The sequence below is a fragment of the Meriones unguiculatus genome, chromosome 7 (genome assembly GCF_030254825.1).
Source record: "Meriones unguiculatus strain TT.TT164.6M chromosome 7, Bangor_MerUng_6.1, whole genome shotgun sequence".
Lineage (NCBI taxonomy): Eukaryota > Metazoa > Chordata > Mammalia > Rodentia > Muridae > Meriones > Meriones unguiculatus.
This window is the reverse complement of record NC_083355.1, coordinates 116,237,433-116,255,192: the sequence shown is the minus strand read 5'-3', so window position 1 is coordinate 116,255,192 and position 17,760 is coordinate 116,237,433. Positions and strand designations below refer to the sequence as shown.

The window sequence follows — 17,760 nt, the reverse complement described above, 5'->3', positions numbered from 1 at the left end:
CAACAGAGTGAAGATATAAACTTTTAAACTGGAATTTAGGTGGTGACTTTCTAACAGAGAAAACTGGTGATCCAGAAGTCTGCCTCCTGTTTTCTTTTTCCAGACAGGGTTTCTCTGTGTAGCCCTGGCTGTACTGGAACTTGCTCTGTGGACCAGGCTGGCCTCAAACTCACGTGCCTGCCTCTGCCTTCCGAGCTCTGGGATCAAAGGTATGTGCCACCACTGACCAGCCGGTTCACTGAATTTTAGCTAGCTTTACTGACTGGGCTGCACGTCCTCGGGGAAGCATGAACATGTATGCATGCCCTGTCCTCATCTCTGTGTCCGAGTTATTCAAACACTCTGTGGTCCTGGGGTTGCCGTGTTTTGACGGGGTGCTAGCCCGCACCCACTCTCTGAGCACATTCATGACTAAGTGGCGCCCACCGGTACCTGCGCCTCACTCAGGCCAAGCTCTAGCATCTCCAAGGACTTGCGGATCATGCTGGATTTCTCCTCCACCAGGTTGCTCTCATCGTCCTTCTTCAAACACTTCAGCGTTTCCAGCAAACTCTGCAGGATGGAGTTGTGTTCATTCTTCAGGGCTTCCAGCCCCTGGATCACTTGCTTTGTCTTAGAAATAATTTCATCCTGCGTAAGCTTCTCCAGCTTCTCTTCCTTTATGTACACCATCGTGGACATGTTGTCATACATTCTACAATGGAGAGAGAATCAGACATTTCACTAAAACCTCTGCTGATGTTTTATCTTTAAATAGCAAACACTGACAATTTTAAATTCCACTTCACCGAGCTGGAGGGATGGCTCATCAGTTAAAAAGACTTGTTCTCAAAGACCTGAGGTCAGTTACCAGCACCCACATGTCAGATCACAACTATCTGTAACTACAATTCCAGGGGATTCAAGGCCCTCTTCTCACCTCTGCAGGCACTATACACATGGAGTACACAAACATACACATACACACAGAGAGGCAAAATACCAACACACATAAATAAAAACACGTAGATCTTTAAAAACTATAAACCAGGCATGGAAAGATGGCTCAGAGGTTAAGAGGTGGCTGTTCTTCCAGAGGTTCATTCAGAGTTCAGTTCCCAGCCACCATATGGTGGCTCATAACCATCTATAATGATATCTAGTGCCCTCTTCTGGTGTACAGGTGTACATGCAGATAGAACATTGTATACATAATAAATAAATAAAAATGTAAAAAAACAAACAAAAAAAACCACTATAAACCAGGCAGTAGTGGTGCATGCCTTTAATCCCAGCACTCAGGAGGCAGAAGCAGGCAGATTTCTGTGAGTTCAAGGCCATCCTGGTCTACAGAGAGTGTTCCAGGACAGCCAAGGCTACACAGAGAAACCCAGTTTCAAGATACAAAAAACAAAACAAACAACAACAACAACAAAAAAAAACACAACAGGGCCTCCACCTCCATCCCTTCTGAATCACAAAGACAACCCTGAGTACCTCCGGGAAATGAACAGACTGACAGATGCTAATGAAGAAAGGAGAGAAGCAGTAGATAGATTAAACACTAGGAATGAAAACAAAAACAAGGAATAGACTCAAGTTTCTATATTGTCGGTTTCTCCAGAAAAATTATTTGGGGCACAGTTAAGATAACTAAATTGCTTTTAAAATCAATTGCCATAAAATTATTCATATGCACCAGCCGGTAGTGGCACATGCCTGTAATTCCAGCTCTCAGGAGGCAGAGGTAGGTGGATCTCCGAGTTCAAGGCCAGCCTGGTCTACTCAGCAAGTTTCGGGTCAGCCAGGGTTACACAGAGAAACCCTGTCTGGAAAAAAAGAAGATTGTGTACACGCACAGATGCACACTCAACTTCCACTGACAGAACACAATGAAAGGACCAAAAAAAAAAAAAAAAGAGAGAGAGAGAGAGAGAGTCCTTCCCAAGGGCACATTAGTGAACTTGCTGTGTGCTTATCTGGCATGCGGCCTGTAAGGCCACTGTTGTAAATGTACAGGTGGAAGAGAGGATGCAGGCCAGCGTGACGGAAGCTCCCTGAAAACAGTGTGCTCTCTTCTCCTGGCTCCTCGTCCTGGTACATAGTGTACTTTACTACACGACTGAGATGTTTTAAGACCAGCTTCTAATGAAGATCAAACTGTAGGTGTAATCAGGTTCCCGTGAGCAAAGAAAGGGGCAGGGCATCAGGACTAAACCCGTGAATATAAACATGTGGGCCTTCTCTCCTCATTTCTTACCTCTGATAGCAAGGTATTTACATTTCCCAATAATGAAACATGAATGTTTGATCTTTCCCAGGCAAAATAATTCAAGCATTATACCAAGTCTGAGTTCATTTCATCTTTCTAACATACGACTAAGGCATGAGCATTAGCGCCTACAACCCTAGCACACAGGGGCTATGGCAAGAAGGTTGCTATGAATCTGAGGCCTGCCTGGCTAGAGTTTAACTTTTTCTAACCACAACTAATTACTTTAGATAAAGCAAACATGAAATGTCTTCTTGACACACATGACACTGCAAATACTACAGTGCAGGGACAGGCTGCCAAGGTTCCAATTCCCCAAGCTCTCAGCTCACAGAACGCACAGGCACGCCTCACTCAGACCATGTCCACATTCATACCAGGCACTGCAGTGTGAACACAGGCTCACGTGTCACCACAGAGGGGTGTGTACTGAGCTGCCCACGTCCCTCCTCGTCTAAGCCGAGTAAGCTGCTACACAGTGCTAAGGCAGCTGTCTGTCAGGAAAGCATGGAGGTAGCACTCCACTCTCAACACCCATAAAAATTTATTCCAGACTGATGAAAAAATTAAGTGTGGGAATTTCCTGTGTCTGTAGTGATGGAAACAGAATCCAGGCCCTTGTGTGTGCCTGGTAAACAGTCCCCCACCCTACATCTGTTGTGTTGATTTACTTTTTTTGAGACATGGTCTCACAATGTAGCCCTGGTGACTTCAAACTCAAATCCTCTCACTGGAGTGTCCTTGCCCTCAGGCTGGCATTACAAGCATGCACCAGGACGCTCAGCTTATGAAATGCTGCAGGGTTAGAGATCAAACCCTGGGCTGCATGTAAGCTCTAGCAACGCAACTACACCCAGACCAAAGACTGTTTTCTTTGCTTCACACTGACTTTCCTGTCTGGAGACGTCTCCAGAGTGACTCCTCCACCTAGCCAGCAGCTTTCAGCTACATCCCTCACTGCTTCTGACGCTGTCCTCTGGGGCTCAGCCAGGACCCTGCAGAGCACAGTGGAGGTCAGCGGATCACAACAAAATGCGGGCTCTGAAGGCTGGGAATTATGTGGTTGGTAGGGCCCTTGCCTAGCAAGCACAAAGTCTAGAAACTTAGCACTGCAGAAACAACACAGTGGTAATTTCAACAGTTGGGAGGCGGAGGCAAGAAAGTACAAAATTTAAGGCCATCCTTGCTACATAGCATAGCTAACCTGGGCTACATGAGACCTTTTCTCAAAAATAAATAAATAAAATGGGACTTGATCATGAAGAGAATCTGGGTTCAGTTCCCAGCACTCACAAATTGGCTCATAACTATCTCTACCTGCAATTCCATAGAATCTACCACATTCTTCTGGCTTCCATGGGTACTGCATGTATGTGGTGTACATATATACGGGCCAAACACTCATACTCATAAAACACAACAAAATCTTTAAAATTTAGTAACTTTAAAAAAAGTAAAATCAAGTAGACATCTACAAGCCTCCCAGTAGAACCTAACTACAAAACCATCTGTGGTAGCAGGGCCTCTTCTCCCAGATCAGACAGCCAGGGAATTCCTGTCTGATCCTATGAAGCCCATCATCAACCACAACCAGCTGAAAACAGATCTCTGCCTCCCTTCAGTCTCATAAGATTAAGGGGTGTGGGGCTGGAGGGATGACTCAGCTGTTCTTCTATAGGTCCTAAGTTCAATTCCCAGCACCCATATAGTGGCTCACCACCATCTGTAACTGTAGACCCATGGAATCCGATGCCCTCTTCTGTTATGCAAATGTACGTACAGACAAAACGCTGTATACCTAACATACATAAATAAATAAATCTCAAAAAAAAAAAAAAAGATTAAAGGATGAAGGCTGCTGGCATGCAGGCCTGCTGACCTGTTTGACGACTGGAGCACAGAATGGGAAGAACCAGCTTCCTCTGACCTCCACATTGACCACTGACACCTGCCCCACACACACATACACTCACACACAAACCAAGGACTAAGGATGGAAATCCGAGAGGGGGAACATGGCAGACTAGACAGGCGCAGGAGTAAACAGTGGCCAAAGGCTGACGTTAACTGCAGAACTGCACTGCAGCAGGACGCCAGCAACCACAGTGAAATCAGAATCACCAAATAGGAGGGGGGGGACATGGAGCGATGGCTCAGCAGTTAAAAGCATTGGTTATTCCCCCAGAGGACCTTGGTCCTGTTCCAAGTACCAACATGGCAATTCACAGTCTTTAATTTGTCTTAGGGAATCCTGACACCTTCTTCTGCATACATGTCATGTGTATGTACGAGCAGAACTGCACACACGTGATGCACACACATACATTCATGCAAGCAGAACACCCACACACATAAAAATAAAGGTTACCAAAAAATGTAATTAAAACTTTTCAAAAAAAAAATTACCCAGTGGGGCAGTGATGGTGCACTCCTTTAATTCCAGGATTCGGGAGGCAGAGCCAGGTGAATCCGTGAGTTCAAAGCCAGCCTTGTCTACAGCAAGAGTCCCAGGATAGTCATGGCTACACAGAGAAACCCTGTCTCACAAGAGAACAAAAAACAAATCACCCAGAACGTGCTGGAGCCAACACAGCAGATGGAGTGTCACCAACTCTCCTTGGTTGCACCCAGAGCTTAGCATGAGGCACAGTGGCCATGCAGACAGTCCACCTTCTACCACAGAAGAAACACCACTCCAGGCCTGAAAAACCACACCTACAGAAAACAAAGAGAGCAAGCTTTTTTCTGGGATAACCCCCAACCCGTTCCTGGGATCCTGCCTGAACAGCCCTTCACGCAAGATCGTGTCTCCCATTAAATGAGTTTCCAAGACCCGGGTGATGTCATTCTCTGTGGAGAAGGCCACATCCACCCTTGGGCGTGCACTACCATTCTCTTCCTTCTTGCTTTTTTAAATTTTATTTACTTTATGTATACGTTATTTTGTCTATATGTATCTCTGTGCACCAAAGGGCAGCTGATCCCCTAGAACCGGAGTTATATATAGCAACAATGGGGCACTGGGAATCGAACCAAGGTCCTCTGGAAAAGCACCAGTGCTCTCAACCACTGAGTGACCTTTCCAGCCCCACTATTCCTCTCTTAAGCAGGCCTCTCTCAGTGTCTGAACCTACACTAAAGCTTTTCTCCTTCCAACTTTGCTTCTCAAAAAAGTAAATAAGCATGGGCTGGAGAGAAGGCTCAGCACTGGCTGCTCTTCCAGAGGACCTGGTTCAATTCCTAGCACCCACATGGCAGCTCACAACTGTCTGTAGCTCCAGAGGGGATCTGATATCCCCATACAGACAGACATGTAGGCACAACACCAATGTATGTTAAAGAAATAAATAAAAGAGTATTTATTTATTTATAAATAAATAAATCTTTAAATAAATTATTTAAAGATTAATAAATAGCCAATGAATGAATGAATGAATGGATAAAATTCTTGAAAAAAAAACATTTAATGGAAAAACTACACATACTTCTGAGAAAACTGTTTTTGTTTTGGGGGATATTTTGGAGTTTTGTTTTGTTGTTTTATTTTGTTTGTTTTTCAAGACAGGATTTCTCTGTATAACCTTGGCTGTCATGGAACACAGTCTGTAGACCAGACTGACCTCTAATTCAGAGATCCATCTGCCTCTTCCTCCCAGTTCTGGGATTAAGGGCATGCACCAGCAAGGCCTAGCATATTTTTGTTTTGTTCATCAGATCTTATTTATTTTTTGTGTGTGCATGAATACTGAGGTCCAAGGACAATCTATAGGGTCAGTTCTCACCTTCCAATAGTAGACCAAAGGATTCGAACTCTGGTATCCATGCTTAGCAGCAGGCACTTTTACTTGCTGAGCCATCTCACTGCTCCTTCTTTTGTTTTGGGCCTTGGTTTGGCTCCTGGCTAGCCTGAAACTGTCTATAGAGACCAGGCTAACCTTCAACTCACCCAGAGATCTGCCTGCCTCTGGCTTTCAAGTGCTGAAACTAGCTGTCTCCCAATAGCTCAGTTAACATGATTTTGTACCACAGCATACTGAAGGGCTCAGAAGCAAACCGGCTCCCACTTAAAGGTGCGGCTAGCTGACTTCCAAAAGACAAACTCACTAAAGGGCTAAGCCACTCACATGTTCCACTTGTGAGACTATAAGCACAGTAGCCACACCTTCCAAATCAGAGCCTGCATGTTCTTGCACAGGAACCAGCCAGAACAGTGCCGAGACCTATGGTCTGTGCATGAGGAAAAGCCATACATTTTCTAGCAACTGCTGCTGCTGCTACAGCCTCCTGCTACTACCTTCTCCCCAGCCTGAAACACACTATAGGCTCACAACAATGCCAGTGTCTACTGAGCCACCTCCCGGCTCCACACAAACAAATCTGATGTGGGGCTGGAGCGCTGGCTCAGAGGTTAAGAGCACTGGCTGCTCTTCCAAAGGTCCTGAGTTCAATTCCTAGCAACCACATGGTGGCTCATGACCATCTATAATGAGATCTGGTGCCATCTTCTGGCCTGCAGACACACATGCAGGCAGAGTATTAAATAATAAATTTTAAAAAAATTTTTTTTTATGTGTTCAGAAGTTTATTCTTGATCCAATGTCACATCAACCTACTTTCACTGTGGCAGAAGGTCCTTTCTGTATCTGGGGGTTAAGAGAAGCCTGTTAGAGGTTGATTGCCCCATCCCCACTGGCAAATAGTAAGCAGCATAAAGTGTGTGTTAAAGCAATGGGTCTGTGCGCAGGGCATATGTCAAGAAACCTTGGTCAGAATGGAGGGAGCCCAGACTCTGTCTGTTCCAGTCAAGTCACATCAGCTTGTCTCAGCTCTTCATGGTGTCATGGAACCATGATGGCCATGAAATGACCTGAACATTTCTTATTTTCATAAAAATAAGTAATGAAACAACAATTATATAGCCCATGCTGGCCTCCAACTCACTCTGCAGCTGAAGGTGACCTTGAACTTTTTTTGAAAAAGTTTTTATCAGGCTGGAGAGATGGCTCAGTGGTTAATTGCACTGGCTGCTCTTCCAGAGGACCTGGGTTCAATTTCCAGCACCCACATGGCAGCTCACAACTGTCTGTAACTCTATTTTCAGGGCTTCTAACACCCTGACACATATATCCATGCAGGAAAAACACAAATGGAAATAAAGTAAAAATAAATAAAAAAAAAAAAGAAAAAGTTTTTATCTACAAACCCATTCACACACACACACACACACACACACACACACATATCACATGCAGGACAATGACCAACTTCCAGGAGTTGGCTCTCTCCTGTCTTCGACCATCGGCTGTGGGACTCAAACTCAGACCGTCAGGCTAGCGCTTTGATTGGCTGAGCCATCTTGTCCAGCCCTGGCCTTAAATTTCTGATCCCCCTACCTCTAGATACAAGTGTGTATCACCACACCCCGTTAATGGGGGGCTGGGCAAGCATTTTACCTAGAGCTGCGCTGTGCGCCCACCCACTGCCTTTGAAAGAACACCTCGTTCTGTAGCCTAGGGTAACTGAAATTCTTCATGCAGTCATGGCAGTCCTCCTGCCTCAGTTTCCCAAGTGATGGAATCAAAGGTGAGAGTCACTGTACCTCTGGCCCTCCCTGTGCTTCAGGAGTTTAATTCAGATATTAGAATTGTCCTAAAAAATGGGGACTTTTATGTAATGTGATTTACTTCTCAACTAAAAAGAGAGCGAGAATGCAGTAGAAAGAGTACCAGGTCTGAGGGAGTACACAGAGCAAAGGGTAACTGGGAGATGATACACAACTAGGCTGCAGTTCCAGAATGCTGGGTTAATCCCAGGAAACACAGCAAAGGTGAAGGTGCACTCTGAAGAAAGGGGGTAGACCCAGCATGGAAGGAAGCTCTTGCATGAGTCTGCAGGAGGAGCTGTTCCCCAAAAGCTCTGCATGTTTCTGGTGGGCTCCCCAGACACTATGAGCACCCTCTTGGGTGAGGTCACTGACAATCACCCCAAAGAGCACCAGACACAAGCTGGAGGATAGTCTGCAGCAACCCATCTATGTGCAGAGAAGCAAATACCCAGTCTTAGAACAAGATCACAGTGTGCTTGCTTCAGTGAGGTAAGTGTCAAAATTACACAACTCAACAAAGACCTGGCAAGCCCATCTGATGTACGTGACACAGCTGAAAGCATATGTTCACACAAATGCTCCAAGAAATAAAATGCTGGGCAGATAAGAAAATGTACGCGCCCAGATGATCTTCGGTGGTCTAGGGTACAGGCTTCAAACCTGTAGCTGTTAAAAACCAGGCATGGTGGCACACACCTTTAATCCCAGCGTTTGGGAGGCAGAGGCAGGTGGATCTCTGTGAGTCTGACAACAGTCTGGTCTACAAAGTGAGTCCAGGACAGCCAAGGCTACACAGAGAAACCCTGTCTAAATATATATATATATATATATGTATATATATATATATATATTGCATGCATATATATAGAGAGAGAGAGACCATATATATATCCCTACAGAGAAATAAAGCTTATTTATAAAAAAGGAACAAGACAACAAGACAACTTGTTAGCACACTGAGTTCAAGGCCAACTGGGGCTACACAGCAGGACTCCATCTCAAAACAATAACAAAACAAGTCAAAGGGGAAATAAAAAAAATACACAAAACAGGTTGTCAGGAAATACTCCATGAGTTCAGTGAGGAAGAGGAGGGGGGCGAGTAGGGGCACAGAGGCTTCTGTGCTTAGACAATGAGGTCCAGGCTCAGAATGAATCCAACAAACCCAAAAAGGTTTCACAAAGGCTCTCTCAATCTTCAAACCAACAATGCAACAGTTGGATACATAAAAGGAGCCTTGGCTACATGAGACTCTAGCTCAAAAGGTGTCAATAAATAATTGTTTTCATGGTGACTGTTCTATCCAGCTATGGGACACTAGTCTATTTTGTTGTTGTTTGGGTTATTTTTGTTGTTGTCTATGTAGCCTTGGCTGTCCTGGAACTCACTTTGTAGATTAGGGTTGCCTCAAACTCAGAGATCCACCTGCCTCTGCCTCCCCAAGTGCTGGGATTACAGGCCTGTCCACCTTGCCTGTTTTTTTTGTTTGTTTGTTTGTTTGTTTGTTTGTTTTTTGGAATACCAGCCCAGGCTGGCAGCAAATGCATGACCTGTCTGACTGTCCTTCAGGCTTACTTCCTGGTGAGCACACCCACACCCAGCCTCCTGTCCTTTCTTAAGAATCACTATAGGAAAAGAAAAAAAAAAAAAGAATCACTATAGGACTAGGGCTGCAGCTCAGGGGTGACACACACTCAAGGTCTGAGTGCAGCCCTCAGCACTGTTAAAAACTACCTACACAAATCTGAGTACCACAGAGGCAAGAGTCCCCACCTGCATCCCAGAGCATCTCAAAGAGCCTTGCTGGGCTCTTCCTAGCCAAAGGCAGCATTCCCCTCAGCTAACCTTTCTCTAACCTAATCTAACCTAATCCTTCCGTGTCCTCCCCTATTCCAATCCTAACAGTGAACTGAAGGAGCTCCTAGGGAGAGTGCTTGCCTGGTTGCCTGGGTTCAATACCCTGCACTGCAGGAAACTGGATGAGTGACATACCTGTAGCCCCAGTACTCAGGAGGTAAAGGTGGGAAGACCAGAAGTTCAGTCATTCTTGACTACACAGTAATTAAAAACCAGCCTGGGTTACATGAGACCTGGGTCACAACACACACACACACACACACACACACACACACACACCAGGAACCCATGCTAACAAAAAAAAAAGAAAGAAAAGAAAAAGAAAGAAAAATTCTATCAATCTGTAAAATAAAATGTGTATAAACAAAAGATTCATGATAGCAGCCATGGAAATACCACAGGCTGGTACAATAAACCATCTGCTTGCCTTTCTAGGATTTTTGTTATAGACATGGTGGTGCATACCCTCAGTCCCAATACCCTGGAGGCAGAAATAGCATCTCTGTGAGTTCAAGGCCAGCTTGGTCTCTGACAGCCAGAGCTATCTAAAGAGGTCCTATGTCTATCCCAGAAGCAGAAAGACACACATGGTATATTCTCACTTATAAGTGGATATTAGACATATAATATAGGATAAACATACTAAAATCTGTACACCTAAAGAGGCTAATCAAGAAGGAGGACCCTGGGTAAGACGCTCAATCCTCATTCAGAAAGGCAAAGAAGATGGACGTTGGAAGAGGGAGAAAACAGGGAACAGGACAGGAGCCTACCACAGAGGGCCTCTGAAAGACTCTGCCCTGCAGGGTATTAAAGTGGATGCTGAGACTCATAGCCAAAGTTTGGGCAGAGTACAGGAAATCTGATGAAAGAGAGGGGAGATAGAAAGACCTGGAGGGGACAGGAGCTCCACAAGGAGAGCAACAGAACCAAGAAATCTGGGCACAGGGGCCTTTTCTGAGATTGATAGTGCAGAAAAAGATCATGCATAGAGATAACCTAGAACCCCTGCTCAGATGTAGCCCATGCAGCTCAGTACCCAAGTGGGTTCCCTAGCAAGGGGACCAGGAACTGTCTCTGACATGAACTCAGGAGCTGGCTTTTTGACCACCTGCCCCTGAGGGGGGAGCAGCCTTACCAAGCCACAGAGGAAGACAATGCAACCAGTCCTGATGAGAATTAATAAACTAGGGTCAGATGGAAGGGGAGGAAACCTCCCCATCAGTGGACTGGGAGAGGGGCATAGGAAAAGAAGATGGAGGGAGAGTGGGATTTGGAGGAGATGAGGGAGGGAGTTACAGCTGGGATACAAAGCAAATAAACCTAATTAATAAAAATTTTAAAAAGAGGTCATGTGTCAAAAAGCCAAAAGGGGGGGGCAGATGTGGTGATTCAAGTCTTTAATCTCAGCACTGGGAGGCAAAGGACAGCCTCTTGATTTCGAAGCCAGCATGGTCTACACAGTGAGTTCCAGGACAGCTAGAGCTACTTAGTGAGACCTTGAGAATAAAAGAATAAATCTTTAAAAAACACAAAAAGAGCCCTCCAAAAATGATTATTCAAGTAATCAGCAATGAAATCATATGCATAGAAGTAGCAATATATAGAATAAGTAGGCTGTATTTATATATTTAGAAACAAACACACACAAAGAAATGAAAGCCATGAATTTAAGAGACAGGGGGAAGGGTGCACATAGGAAGGGCTCAAGAGAGGAAAGAAAAGGAAAAAAATGATGTAGTTAAATTTTAATTAAAAAAAAAAAGATTTTTGCCAGGCAGTAGTAGCACACACCTTTTTTTTTTTTTTTTTTTTTTTTTTTTTTTTTTTAGGATTTATTTATTTATTGTGTATACAGTGTTCTGCCTCCATTTATGCCAGAAGAGGGCACCAGATCTCATTATAGATGGTTGTGAAAGCCACCATGTGGTTGCTCGGAATTGAACTCAGGACTTCTGGAAGAGCAGCCAGTGCTCTTAACCTCTGAGCCAGCCATCTCCCAGCCTCTGGGCACACACTTTAATTGCAGCACTTGGGAGGCAGAGGCAAGTGGATCTCTGTGAGTTCAGGCCAGCCTGGTCTATAGAGTGAGTTCCAGAACAGTCAGAGCTCCACAAAGATGCTGTGTCAAAAAAAAAAAAAAAAAAAAAGAATGGTAGCAGGGCAAAGCCTTCCGTGAAAAGACAACTGCAGGCTAATGGTGACAGGGTTCCCATGAGGCTGTGGCTCTGACCAGAACAATGTGAGTCAATGCCTGGAGCACAGTAGGACTGTCCACACCTGCTCTGCCTCATTAACTCCACAGTCCTTTGTCACCCACTGTCCCAAGAACATCGGAATGAAAGGGGAGGACTTACAGAGGAAGTCAGGGACAACCCATGGCTTAAACTGAGGTAGTAAGAGGCCAGCTTGGTGGCACATGCCTTCAACTCCAGCATTCAGGAGGCAGAGACAGGAAGATCTGAGTTCCAGGCCAGCCTAGTCTACACAAGTCAACTAGGGTCACACACTAACACTGTCTCAAAACAAACAAAAGAAACCTGAGGCAATGGGAATATTTTAGAACAAAAAAATCATTTAATTTACATACATATACAATTCCCTCTTTCCACTGCTATTCATTTTATAAATTACAAAATGCATAAATCACTTTCGTCTATCTCCAAGTATTAGTAAAAACAAACCCACAATTCAACTTTTAGATCTGTTTGGGGATTTTGGTGTTGTTGTTATTTGTTTGTTTATTAGAGTGCTAGAGATTGACCCCCAGGCTTGTACAATCTAGGCCAGCACTTTACAGCCTTGCCATGATGTAATCCAGGCTGGCTTTTGCACTTGGCCCTCCTGCTTCAGCTTCCTAAGGGCTGGAGCTGTAGGATATACCACCATGGACCACAGTGCATCCTGACCTACGAGTACTAACTACTTTGGGTTGGTTTGTTTGTTTGTTTGTTTGTTTAAGACAGGGTCTCTCTACACATAGTCCTCTGTCTAGACCTGGCTGGCCTCAAACTCATAGACCTGCCTGCCTCTGTCTCCCTAGTGCTGGGATTAAAGGCCCGTACCATCATGCCTGGCCCTCATTAAGATGCTACAGGGTAGACTGGCATAAGGGTGCCCTGACAGCAAGACAGGCCATCTGCACCTTGGCCTCCTGCCATGAGGTGCAGGCAGAGGGAGGCAGAGCCCCAGCAAAACACTGAATTGTACCTCCTAGAGGCCAAATCCAGTCACAGTCATAACCTCATAGATGCCAAATCCAGAAGACATTTTAGTGCAACTGTTCTTCACGGTAGTCTTCTGCCAGTGTGGCAGGGCGCTCTCCCTCAGGGGCACTCGCCATCTATGTATCAGTATGTGCAGCACGGCGGGCCCTCGGCCGGCCCTCAGTATAACGCTGATTCAGCCTCAGAGCACCATCTCCAGCCTTATTCTTTGTCTTAACTGCAGACCCACAGCTCTAGCCAGTTCACCGGGCCTCCCACAGCACCTGGGATTTATCATCCCCAAAAGTAAACATCATCCTGTCTTCTCCCATTCTCTCCAACATGGTGGGTGTCACCAGCCGGTGAGTCACCAGAAAGCAGAGAAGCTATTCTAAACGCATCCCTTCAACAAACAGTGAGTGCTGCTCGTGCACACCAGGCGCTGACAAGGAAGACAGGAAGAAATCCCACCCTTGCGGAGATGAATGGATGAACAGAGACAAAAAACAAAATAAGAAACAGATGAGCCAGGGGCTGGAGAGAACTCACAGTTAAGAGCATCTTCTGCTTTTACAGGACCTAGGTTCAGATCCCAACTCACAACCATTTGCAACTTCAGACCCCAAGGATCCAACGCCCTTTTCTGGTTGTCTCAGGCACCAGCTAGCATGTAGTGCACACACATACACGAAGGCAAACACTAACACACACACACACACATATACACACACATATACACACACACACACACACAAAAAAAAAAAAACTTTAAAAATAACAAGGAAACAAAGCATAGCACTGTCAGCTGGGAAGCATTACCAAGAAAGAGCAGGCAGGACGAGGCAGAACGGTGGCTTTCAGCTCAGCTCCTCAGCCAGGGAGACGGGGCGGGGCGGGAGGGCACTGCTGCCCTGGTCTGCTGGCTCACTCTGACACAAGTCTGGAGTCCTCCCAAGCCCCACCCTCCTGGCCCTCCCCGACCCAAGGCCGACCATTGCATCCTAGGTCCCACTGACCAGCTGCTCATCCGCACCTCCAACCATGGTGCACAGCACCGCCCACACCGATGCCCTTACCTTCTCTAAATGCCACCTGGCTCACCTCGCCCTCCTTCCAACCTCAGAACAGGAGCGGCCTCCTTGGCTCATCCTACCATCACATGGGCATTTCCCAGCCTCACCTTCCCCTCAGCCCATCCCACTGGGACAGGCTTCAACCACAACCTACTCTCAGGCCTTATTCCTCCCATCAGGACCACATGTGGCCAAGATGCACTTGCCTCCGAGTGCCTAAGAGCCTCCTCACCACTCAGGCTGGGTCTAACCCCTTTCAGGAACTACCCATGCCAGGATGCTAACAGCACAACCCTGCACAGTGGGTTTTCAGCAGCCAACAATCCCTCAAGCCCAAGCCCCCATAATTTTTTATTTTAATTTCTTGAGACAGGGTTACAGACAGGTGTAACCTTGTCTGTCCTCGATCTCACAAAGATCCGCCTGCCTCTGCCTTCCCAGTGTTATTCTTTTGCTTTTTTACTTTGTTTGAGGGAGAATCTTGCTGTGGAGCACAAGCTGGCCTGAAAATCCTCAAAATGTGCCACCGTGCCCGGTTTTTAACATTTTTATTCTATGTTCTAAAACTTGACACTACTTGCTAGCATGGTAGTCATTTCTTTGCTGTGTAATCTGATTTCTAATATTCACTCAACTAAGAAATCCATCGCTTCTGACTTTTCTATTTAAGTCAATTGTGTCTGAAGATTGTTTATGGCCCTTTAGAGATTTTAACTTTTCCCAACCTGGAAAAAAAAAGCTTTAAAATGTTTTCTAAGATGATATCAGTGTGTACACCTGAATGATTCCTTTGTGCACCAGAGCTCAGAAGAGGGTCTCAGACTACCTGGAACTGGAGTTAGAGACACTTACGAGCCACCTTTTCTGGGTGCTAGGAACCAAACCCTAATCCCTCTGAACGAACAGTAATTGCTCTTAACAACTGAGCATCTCGCCAGCCCCAAGAATGTACTCATTTTTAAAATATAAGCATTTAAGTTGTGGGTAATATTTGTTTGTTCTTCTTGCACTGAGGAAACAGGACTTTTCCAGTGCTAGAATATTTCATATATGTGTACCGCATCTCTTCCCTCTTTGCACTGAGAAAATACCCCTGTCTAGATTCCATGCATGTCTATACTTTTGCTTTTTGGTTTTTGTTTACTGGAAATAGAATTTTGATATGTAGTTGGGGCTGGCCTTGTACTAATAAGGCCCCGCTCGGGTGTTAGGGTTAAGGTGCGCAGTCACTACATATGCTTTTACAATGCACTCCCAAACCAGCTGCATGCGGGTGGACAGAGGGCTCACTACCAGGTCCCACCCCTCTTGGTTCCACCACAGGCCATCAGGCTAGACTGCAACATGATGCTGCATTCTTTAACGATCTGGAGAGGGCCAACCCTCCCACACATCCACACACTCTGAAATTTTAAATAGAATCATTGCATTCTTAAAAATACTTAGGATGCACACAGTAGGTCAAATTTCCTGCCACAACTGAGGCTTGTAGGCAGCCCATGAAAGAAGATCCCTAACTGTGGTATGCTTAGGAGACTCAAGGAGGTTGGTCCAATTTCCTGGTGGGGTTTTCACTGTCCTATTACAACGCATTCCAGGCTAATTCTGATCTAAGGCTTAGTCATGTTGTATGAAGTGCCCTGGAATTTCAGTAACACAAAGAATCAAAAACGCAACTACCCCTCCACATAGCAGTTTAAATAATATACAATTTTTTTGTTCTCATGCTTTTTTAAAAAAGACATCATTTGTGCAAGTACACCAGATCCCCACTTAATAATAAAACAGCAGGTAGTGACAATTCCAACACAACACACCTGGAGATGCCCTGCCAACTTCTTTATAAAGCCATCCACTTCATCACACGTTAATACTACTTTTTTAACGCTTTAATTCCCCCCCCCCACGGGAAGGGGGTCCCACAGTAACAAGGAAAAGCACTCCAAGGGAAGCACGTTCAGGTCGCCAGGGAGATTCCACACACGGCCACTGAAAGAGACTGGCTGGCCACGGACCACAGCATGACAGCACGCCGCCCAGGGCGGTGCCGGGGAGAGGTGGGGGCTAGAAGGGCGGGGAGGCCTGAGACAAAGCCAGTCCGCTGACCCCCAACACAACCACCGCCGCCGCCGCCGCCTCCCCGGGCCCTCAGCAGCGAGGCTTTGGGACCCTAAGCCCACAGCTGCCACTGGAAGGCCGCCCCCGCCCCGGGGCCTGAGTCAGGGCGGAGCCCTGGGCACAGACGGGACAGAGCGTGAGGGACACTGGAGTGGAGCGGAGGGGAAGGGACAGGGACAGGGACCCGAGCCTAGAACGCAGGCAGAGAGAGAGGACTGAGCCCCAAACCTGGAAGGTCAGGCCGGAGAAGGGACAAGGACCTCAACCCAGAGAGGCACAGGCAGAGATGGGACAGGTCTCGAACCAGGGCTGGCGAGGAGGGTTTGTACGAGAGCTTCGGCCTGGATGTGCAGACAGAGAGATGACAAAGAGCTCAGACAGGAAAGGCGCAGGCAGTGACAGGGCAGGGGCGCAGGTAGACAGGGGACAAGGACCGCAGACTACAGGAGCGCAGAGAGGTGACAAGAGACCGAGCCTGGAAAGGCGCAGGAGAGGGGACAGAAACCCCAGCCTGCGCGGGCTCAAGCTGAGAGAGGGCAAGGACCGCAGGCTGCAGGTGCGCAGGCAGAGGTGACAGAGACGGGAGCACGGAGGGGCGCGGGCGGCGCGGAGAGGGGACCCGAGCGTGCGGCACCGGTGAGAAGCAGGGAGGAGAATGGGTCCGGGTCTGGGCGGAGGACCAAAATCGCAGCCTGGAAGGGCCGGGTGCAGACGCGGCGGTGGACCGGAAGGTCCCAGAAGCCTCACAGCCCGGAGGATGCGGGCGGGAAGGGGTCGCGGCGGCGGCGTCCGGAGCGCTGCGCACGAGCCGCGCGGAGCCCGGGGCGGGGCGGGGACGGGGCCGCGCACTCACCGTCCGATCGGGAGCGCCGCGCTCGTCGCGCTGTCACAGGCCGAGGCCGCGCAGAGCACAGCCGCCTCAGCAGCAAGCGGCGCCTCCGCGGCCGCCCCGCAGCATCCTCAGCCCGACTCGCGCTCCGCAGCCTCGCGCCACCCTCCGCCGCCAAAAATGGCGTCGCCGGCGCCGCGCCCGCCCCACAATGCTGTGCGCCGTGACGTCACCCGCCCTCGCACCGCCGGGCGGGGCACGGGGGAAACTGAGGCGGGGGGCTGCAGTCCCGCGCCCTCCAGGAGCCGCTAGTCTGCGTGCGGTCGCCTCGCACCCGCGGCCTCACTCGTCCCGCCTCAAGCGGTGGAGGAGGGGAAGGATGCCAGGCGGCCGGGGCCCACCCTCCGCAGCTCGCTCCTGGCCGCAGCTCTCGACCTCCAGCCTGGCCCGAAGGGCAGGCGTGCCAGCTCAGGTTGCTCCCGGGACTCACACAGCCGCCTGGCACCCCCAGCTGCAGGCCTGACTCAGCAGCCGGCCGGAGGGTACGCTGAGTCAGTGGCAAGGCCGAGCTTGCCTGCCACCGGCTTGGGCACCCTGCAGATGCCATTAGACGTTCGCAGAACGCCCGGTGGCATTACTAAGGGGTAGGGGTTGCGAGTGCCAGCCTCCCTACCTTAGCAACCACTGCCCTCTTCTGATGATATTGCCCAGCACCTGCTGCAGCCCTCCACCCTGCGTTACACCTAGCAACTTCAGGGAAGCAGGTGCTTTTGGTCTTCGCAGGCAGATCCAGTTATTTTAACCTACTAGGAAAATCGAAG

At 47.7% G+C, this 17,760-nt stretch overlaps 1 protein-coding gene across 16 annotated transcripts in view; it reads right to left on the bottom strand.

Annotated features, from left to right (window-relative positions):
* Klc1 (kinesin light chain 1) overlaps positions 1 to 17,158 on the bottom strand; it is a 48,307-nt gene extending 31,149 nt beyond the window's left edge. For 6 of the 16 annotated variants that reach the window (XM_021655957.2, XM_021655960.2, XM_060388226.1 and 3 more), the window contains exons 1-2: positions 16,964 to 17,158; positions 433 to 694 (exon numbers count right to left, since the gene is read on the bottom strand). In XM_021655957.2, coding sequence (XP_021511632.1) covers positions 433 to 693 — 261 coding nt within the window. In that variant the 5' untranslated portion in view covers position 694; positions 16,964 to 17,158. The remainder of the gene's footprint in view (positions 1 to 432; positions 695 to 16,963) is intronic. The other 10 variants (XM_021655965.2, XM_021655963.2, XM_060388230.1 and 7 more) reach the window with 3 other exon arrangements.
* Positions 17,159 to 17,760: the final 602 nt, after the last annotated feature.